Genomic DNA, 8842 nt, shown 5'->3' with positions numbered 1-8842 from the left:
TGGTACTGTAGCCCAGAAAAGAAAAAATATTAAATAAGACTAATTCACTAAAATGACATGTAAATCCTGAGAAAATGACATTGATTGGTTTAAGTAGTTCAGTATTTATTTTTCTTAAATAAGATTTCGGGTTCAAGTCTTATGGTAGAAAAAATTCATGCTGAGAGAGTTTTACCTCTTAATGAGCTGACCCGACTCGACTGAATTAGTCAGGGTCCGTTGGGTTCCTATAAACCAAGATTTACATCGAAAAAAATGCTAAGAATAAGGTAAAAGAAATAGGTGTAATGAATATATAGCAGATTTGATTGAATATTATTTACTCACCAAAAATATCCTCCCATGTTAGGTCAATAATCTTTTTTTTTACATGAATAGGGCATAATTTGGTGGTTTTAATTGTCATAATACTCATTGGATAAATATGTAATTTGGCTCATCTTCAATCCAAAAACTCGAGCTGATAGATTGTGGTATTCAATCTCTTATAAATTTGTGGAATTCCTCTTATATTTTCGATATAGGACTTAACTCCCGCCCTCATGTGACAATGCGTGATCCACGGAGGGACAAACCAAACTCTCAAATACCACGTGCCCTTAAACACCCGCCCTCAACAACTGACTACAAGCGGGGCATCATCTTCCGTGTTCGAGCGAGGGGGGATAAACTAGAGTTTCACACTTGGGCCTAATTGAACATGAGGCGCATTCTTGGTTGCCTCAAAAATGAACCTAGCCACACTCGGGTCAACACAAGCGCATTTTTCGGCTACCTTCACGAACAGACCTTAAACCTGGCGGGGTATGAACTCACACAGGTGCGCGCGGAAACATAATCCGCTCTGATACCATGTAAAATATGCACGGAGCCTATAAGCAATTGGACTTATTTCTAATTCAAAAACTTGAGCTTATAGGTTGTGGTACCCAATCTCTTGTAAACTTGTGAAATTCCTCTTATATTTTCTTTGTGGAATTTAATTCATTCTTAACTCTCAACACCCGCCCTCACTTTCAATACCCCCTTATGTGACAACGTGTGGTCCATCACGTGCCACATGCCATTAAAGACTCTCCGCCCTCAACAACTGACCACGAGTCGGGCATCCCCTTTCGTGCTCGAGCGAGGGGGGACAAACCAAACTCTCAACACCCGCCCTCACATGGCAACGTGTAGTTCATCACTTGTCACGTGCTTTTAAACACCCGTCCTCAACAACTGATTACAAGTTAGACATCCTCTTTCGTGCTCAGGCGAGGGGGACAAATCAAACTAACCACAAGTTCCGCACTCGGGCCTGACTTAACAAGAGATGCATTTTTGGTTGCTTCGAAACTGGACCTAGCCACTCTCGGGCCAACACAAACTCATTTGTCGGCTACCCGCACAAATAGACCTTAAACCTAGCGTAGTGTGAGTCCACACATGTGCACGCGGAAGCGTTACCCATTCTGAAATCATGTTAAATACCCATTGGGCTCATCTCCAACCTAAAACCTTGAGTTGATAGCTTGTGGTACTCAATCTCTTATAAACTTGTAGAATTCCTTTTATATTTCCGATATGGAACTTAACTCATTCTTAACTCTCAACATCTCTTGCTCCTAACCATCTATAAAAGAACGAGCCTTAGGCTGTAGCCGTTATCTTCTACTAGTCCCTTTGCATTTGAAGAGTTCCTCTCTTTGGAAAAAAAAAAACGTATGTTTCACACTAAAAATCAATGCGGACTCTGGAGAGAATAAATTAAGTATATGTCCTTTTTTATTATTTTTAAGATGCATTTGTTGATAGTAAAAGGGGTATTTATCTAAAATGACCCATGGTTTGCCCGTTTTGTCAAATCTATCATATGCTTTTTTTTTGTCAAATCTATCGCATGGTTTACCTTTTGTATCAAATCTATCCCGACGTTATCTTTTCCATCGACATCTAACGGCCGTGTTGACGTGGCGCCTACGTGGCAAGTGTGGCCCACTATCTCTCCATGTGTCACATCAGCACGGCCATTAGATGTTGACGAAAAAGATAACGCCGAGATAGATTTGATACAAAAAGTAAATAATGGGATAGATTTGACCAAAAAAACATATGAAAGATTTGACAAAACGGACAAACCATGAGCTATTTTAGGTAAATACCCCATAACAAAATGAAAAACTTGCCGGCACGAAAGGACTTCCATGAAAAACATTGCCTCTATATTAAAATTGTTCAAAATAGAGGTATTAGACCTCTATCTTCTAACCAAAAAGTGGATTAATTCATTCCCACTCCTTTGAAAAATTTCTAAGTAATTTATCCATATGAAGAAAATTATGTTAAATATAATTAAATCACTTACTACTTGAAATATCTTATTGTTTATGCCTTCATATGTCGATTTAGATATTCTTTTCTTTTGCGTCGTTTTTTGGAATTTTGTTGATGAAAAATAATGGTAGAGTGTTATCTTGGAGGATGGAGAGATTTTTCTGGTGGTTTTACTTGTCATGTAACATGAGAAAGTTTTTTTTTTTTATAAGTGAGGAAGTATCAATCAAATTATAATAAACCGAAGAATATGTATTAACCACTGGAGTAATTTTCGTTATTATTGTTAGTTGTAACAATGTTATACTAAGTATTTTTCACTACCGTGACATATATGATTGTTTAATACTTGTTGAGAAACTATATGTGCTCCTTTATTAACTATAAAAAAATATGTTTTTATTATATTAGAGTTCATAAGCCTCCTTAAAAAAAAAAATTCCTGCAGCAATGAGAGTGAAAGCTGTGGAGACTCGATAGGTGTTTGATAGTGAACCATGGATTCGAGCCAAAAAATAGTCCAAGTCCTCTGAAAAGTTTGATTGGGTCTTTCACACACTCCCTAGTATACTTGTCTTTAAATATCCATCCTCAAACTCGACTATACTATACATATGCCAACATTTTGATGTGTTAAAACTAGCACTTCTTGTGAAACTTGAGTAAAGGAAATCTAACATCGCTTCTTGACTAGGAATTAGTTTAGACATGGCTTGTTCATCTAACAGGGCGATAGTTGAGCAAACCGAAATGGGATTGGCATGTACTGTAAAAGAATTGCTCATCATAGATGATAGAGTCGGTAGATCTATCGGTAGACCATGGAAAGTTCCCCCATGCATGGAGTTTACCTCAATCATACGGAATGTAATTCGTCTGAAACCGATAAAGGATTAATTGGGTTAGTCTGGAGAGAAATTAGTTTGATACAAGAGACAGGGATACCATTAGCTCCAACATTTTGATTTCACAAGAGCGAATAATATGGCACAGTGCTCTTTCTCTCATGACTGAAATTTATATGATGAACCAAAGAGAGTGTAACGTAGTGTAGTGCATAGCATCGCCTGATAATCAAGAGATTTCAGGTTAAATACTTGGTGGGACTATCCATGCCCATTTGCCTAGTTATTAAGATTTTTATTTCATTATAATACGTCCATAGACCTCTCTTATAATCGGAAAAAAAAAATATACGACGATATACCTAATTTTATGGGCCAGCGCAGAGGCTTAATGGCTAAGGCTGAACACTACTAGCAGAGTGGCCCAACTAATATAATCAGTTTCATAGATTTTTAGGCCTGACCATTAAACTGAGAATTTGGTTTTCCCATTCACTTTTCCAGCGAAAGCTAGTTTAACTTATCAAAGAGGGTATCCACTGACACATGCTCTCACATGTTAACTTAGATATTCTATATTCATATTCGGTGGGATTACTTGTATCTCTTAATTAGCTATTCGGATTTTGATTTCATTGTATTAAACTCATGAGCTTGTCTATGTAACCAAAAAAAAAGAAGAAGAAGAAATCATGATCCAGTGGCTGGACGTTTTTACTTTGTCAAAAATGATTATCTTTGGTCGAAAATAAATTCTGCTTGTTTTAAATTTGTAATTTATTGGCAGATGACGAGATCAAGGCCTTCGATTCATGAAACTAAATGATACAAAGACGTGAAAAAGAAAGGGCCTTGTGCAATGCTATTCGGGCCTCGATATAGAATTAATAGATTTTTGTATTTGATTTTCATTGGTGGACTTCTAGAGCCCTGTTATTTATATTAAGTCAATCGGCCTATTTAAGCTTTGTTACCCAAAAAAAAAAAAGGGTACGAAGATCCAATTAACATTCCTTTCATAAAAAAAACTTTTGGCTTCAAAGCTTAAGTCACATATCCAATGTACATATATACGATAAACTACCCGATTGGAACACTAACGATTAGCTTTTCATAGTGTCGGAAAACATCTTATAATGAATAGACGGAAAAGAAACTACTGACTTGTTTGGTTTGTAAATGTGATTTTAAAATCACAATTTTAACCTAATTCTACCCACAGCAAAACAAAATAACTTATACAAAGTCAAGAAGTGTGCCCCATTTATACCACTTTTTTTCACAACAAAACAAAATAACTCACACAAATTCAAAATGTGAGCCCCATTTATACCACTCTTTTTCAAAATCAAAATCTAATTTTAAAATCATATTTTGAAATTAAACGCAACATACATATTTAATTCCATTTTCAGCCAATTATAGCTTTTTTCAACAAACTTGAATTAATTCAAGTGGTTTGGCACTTCTTTTCCGAAATAAGGTCGCAGATTCAGGTCTTGTGAATGAAGAAAATCAATGTGAGAAGAAATTTACTCCTTAGTGAACAAATCCTACTCAAATTGGATTAGAACAGCCAAGTGAGCTTTTGAAAAATCGGGGTACACACCGAAAAAAATACATATAACTTTGTTCAAACGACCTAGGATGGAACAATTTCCGATCGTTCATGATTTCATTTGAGTAACCTTTTTTTTCTCGGTTATAAAGGAGGCTCATAAGTCTAGTACAATGAAATTAAAATTCTAATAGCTAACAAAGGGACATAAATAGTTTCACTGAGTGTCAAAACTACAACCTCTTGGTTGTCAAGTGAGGATGTGTCCTGCTACGCTACACCTTCTTTCATAGCAACCTTATTATTTTAAAGAACTTATAATAATAAAATGTGAAAAACCAACAAGATATCAGAGGAAATTAATTAATTAGGGTAGGCTTCAATTATGGAAGGAAGGGCAGAGATCTTGATGATGTTGTACCGAGGGAAGCCCCCTTCGGCCAAGAGGTTCTTCCACTCGAGCTCAGTCCTCTCCTTCGACCCTCTCGATTGGTGCGCTAACATCAGCACGTCGAATATGATGGCTACATCATCGAATAGCCCATCTCCTTCCGGCTGTAGAACCACGTCCACTATGATCAGCTTCCCTCGTTTTTCGGGTATCGCCTTCTTGCAGTTCTTCAGGATCTTCACTCACTCTTCGTCTCCCAGTCGTGCAACACGTGCTGGATAAATATATGAAATGGAGTTCAGTGTAATGAGAGCATTCAATTTTAGCCGTTCACTTTTTACTAGATATGGAGAATATGTAATATTGTAAGAAAACCAACATGCTTAATTACCTTCAAGAATACTGCATCTGCATCGGGAATGGACTCAAACATGCTGCCACTGACGTGCTCGACGCCCGGGTATGCTGGTGCAGTGGCCACAACATGCGGCAGGTCGAAGTTGATCCCTCGAATGTGGGGGTTGGCCTTCACAATCTCGGTTATCACCCTGCCGGTCCCACCACCAACATCCACGAGCGATCCAATGAATCTGAAACCGTCCTTGTAAGCCACCATGACCGCCTGCATAATGATCTGGGTGGTACACGCCATCGCATCATTGAACAACTTGTTGAACATAGGGTTCTTCGACGCCATCTCCCAGATTTCCAACCCGTGCACCTTCTTAAACGGTGTCGACCCTCCTGTTAGTGTAATAAATATATATCTTATGCGAGTTAATCGAAACAATTCCACATATACATAAAACAAGCCCCTTTCAGTGGAAATTATTGAGCATGCAGCACCGTCTTTAATGCATTCACTGAGGTAATGCCATGGAGCCAACTGGAGCGGGTGGTTCTCCATGCTGACCAACGGAGAAAGGTTCAACTCCGACTTCATCACCAGCCACCTAGACGAGTATGTCAACCCGTAGAGCGTGTCTCCGCCTTCTGATGGCTGATGGGCGGCGAAGATGTCCCTTCGAACTAGCAGCCTCATGATGCGTGCAAGGGAGGGAACATCTGGGGACGAGGATCCGTCAATGGAAGCGGCGATTTCGTGTAATGTGATTGCTCGGCCATGGGAGTGTATGATGTCTGCTATGCCGAGCTCCACAGCGCATTTGAGAGCCATGGAATCCGCAAATCCAAACATGTGATGCCATATGGCTACTTGACCCCTCAGCATTGCCTCGGCTTCTTTTGCATCCATATTTTTGGTAATAGTCTCCCAATCAATGTTGCTATGTCACTGATAAATAGAGGAAGACAAGTGAAGTAAGGAATCTGTAAGGAAAGAATGATATAAATAGGCACAGGAGTAAGGAAGGAAGTTTTATTTTTCTTTATTGGTTACGAGCAAAGTCCATGGATCTAATATTATGAAATAAAAATCCGAATAGTTAATAAAGGGGTATGGATAGTCCCACAACGAGTATCGAATCTGAAACATTTTGATTATTAAGCAAAGATATGCGTGACTGCATTACACTTTTTTTTTATAATAAGGAAAGAAATTTAATGCATGGACACAAGTTGTGAAATTCAGAACTTTAAAGTTTCAATTCTGATGTTTTGCCAGTGTAACTTCCCGCACCTCTCTATTTTATGTTAAAATTAAATAGGCCAGAGTAGGGAGATTCATTGGCCTTTCCGCGTCTATCATATAGTCAAGTGCCAGTTCTACCTCTTGGAAAAGTTCTTTCTATTTTCTTTTTTAAGTTTTCTGGAAATTTTCCAAAAACAGCAACGAACATTTTTAACTTCTCTATGTCAGTTAAAAGAAGAAATTTTCTGGTGATTTTATATTGCCATATGACGTGAGGAAAAACTAATTAAGATGCAGTAAATTTGTAAATAGGGTTTTAATAATATGGATAATTATCATAATTGTTGCTAATTGCAAGAAGGCCGGGGCTATTTCCACCCCCACTTTGGCTAATCCACTCCATTTGTTATCCATGGTACCAAATTACCTTTGCATTACCTTAATTGCTCTAATTAATATGGATAAACCCCTTAAATCACTTTCTTAATCTATGTATTCAACTTATAACCATTTGAAAATTGTCTCACTTTTACTCTAGCCCACTCACCCATAATATTAATTAAAAAAATTTAATTCTTGTGGAATGAATATAAAAAAAAAATGATGTTATCACTAAGTACCAAATATCTATTCTCCAGTATCCTATTACTTGGTTAGAAAACTTGATGCAAAAAAAAATAACAATCAAATATTTATATCTACAAAAATAAATTTTTACTTGTAAAATATATGTATATTTTTTAAAAGCACATATATATATATATATATATATATATATATAGAACATGTATGCCCTTTAAGAGACGATGTTCTCGCTCATTGGATAATTTCTCCGAGAGATATAATTTTTCAAAATGAAGTCGATGTAGTGGATGCTATATTTTTCATCCTTTATTTTGGTTGTTTCCTAATGGCAAGGATTGTATTATTTTTTCATATAATATATCTAATTTATTATACACTAACTATTGGATTAGAAATTTATAATTATTTTTTAAATTGATATTGCATAAGTTAAAAGATCATAATCTAGCTAAACGAAAATACAAAAATAAAAAATAAAAAACACAAGTATATGACAATGATTGTATAAATCGATTATTTGGAAAATTATGAATTCATTATTTATAGGTTTTTATGTCATATATCCCATAGTTTTACTGTTATCTCAAATCTATCTCATATTTTAAAGGGCAAATTACAAAAAAAAATTCAAGTTTTGTAAAATGTCTCAGTTTTGTCCTAAATTTTGTTTTGTAACAAAAAAAACCATAAATTTTCTAAAATGTCTCAAAAATGACCTCCGTTATAACTTCCGTCAATTTTTGCCTACATGTGACTTACGTGGACTATTAAAGGGACCCACTAGCCTACGTGTGACCTATGTGGACTGTTAAAGGGACCCACCATCAGCAGCAAAAATTGACAGAAGTTATAACGGAGGTCATTTTTGAGACATTTTAGAAAACTTATGGTTTTTTTTTGTTACAAAACAAAATTTAGGACAAAATTGAAACATTTTACAAAATTTGGGTTTTTTTTTTGTAATTTACCCTATTTTAAAATTACCAAAAAAAGCATATGGTTTACTTTTGTTTCAAATCTATCATGTTATCCATTTATCCATCAATGAAACATAAGTGGACTCTAAACCTATTTCATGATTTTAATTTTTTTTCTCAAATTTATCCTATAGTTTTAATTTTTTTCTCAAATTTATCCTGGGGAAAGGGTCATAGTAGCAAGAATGGGTTCACTTATGTTCCACGTCAGCAACATCGTTAAATGTTGAAGGAGAAATTAATGCTAGGGTAGATTGGAAATCAGATGTAAACCATGGGCTTTTTAGGGTAATTTTTAAACCATGAGATAGATTTGAGACACGGGTGATACCATGCAATATCTAGTGTAATAACCACCAAAATGCATTTTTGAAAAAGTAAACATCATTAAAAGTTAAAATACAATTAATATTAAAAGTAACAATTTAAATTAAATTTCATATTAATTTATGTGATCTTGTTTTTAATATATGTCATTGAAATTAATTTCAATTGAATATGAAGATTTGGCTCTTTTACATTTTTTTCTTTTGGTAAAAAGATTAAATGAGCAATGGAACACAATAACTGGGATTTTAT

General features: G+C 35.7%; 1 protein-coding gene across 1 annotated transcript; it reads right to left on the bottom strand.

Annotated features, from left to right (window-relative positions):
• Positions 1-4927: 4927 nt before the first annotated feature.
• Positions 4928-6391, bottom strand: LOC116205705 ((R,S)-reticuline 7-O-methyltransferase-like). Its single transcript, XM_031538350.1, is given in 3 exon segments — positions 4928-5366; positions 5369-5384; positions 5502-6391. Coding segments are annotated over 3 exon segments (1164 nt in total). The 5' UTR covers positions 6366-6391; the 3' UTR covers positions 4928-5082.
• Positions 6392-8842: the final 2451 nt, after the last annotated feature.

Source organism: Punica granatum, chromosome 4 (genome assembly GCF_007655135.1).
Source record: "Punica granatum isolate Tunisia-2019 chromosome 4, ASM765513v2, whole genome shotgun sequence".
NCBI classification, from domain to species: Eukaryota; Viridiplantae; Streptophyta; class Magnoliopsida; order Myrtales; family Lythraceae; genus Punica; species Punica granatum.
The sequence above is the reverse complement of the archived record's forward strand: the minus strand, read 5'-3'. Positions and strand labels throughout refer to the sequence as shown.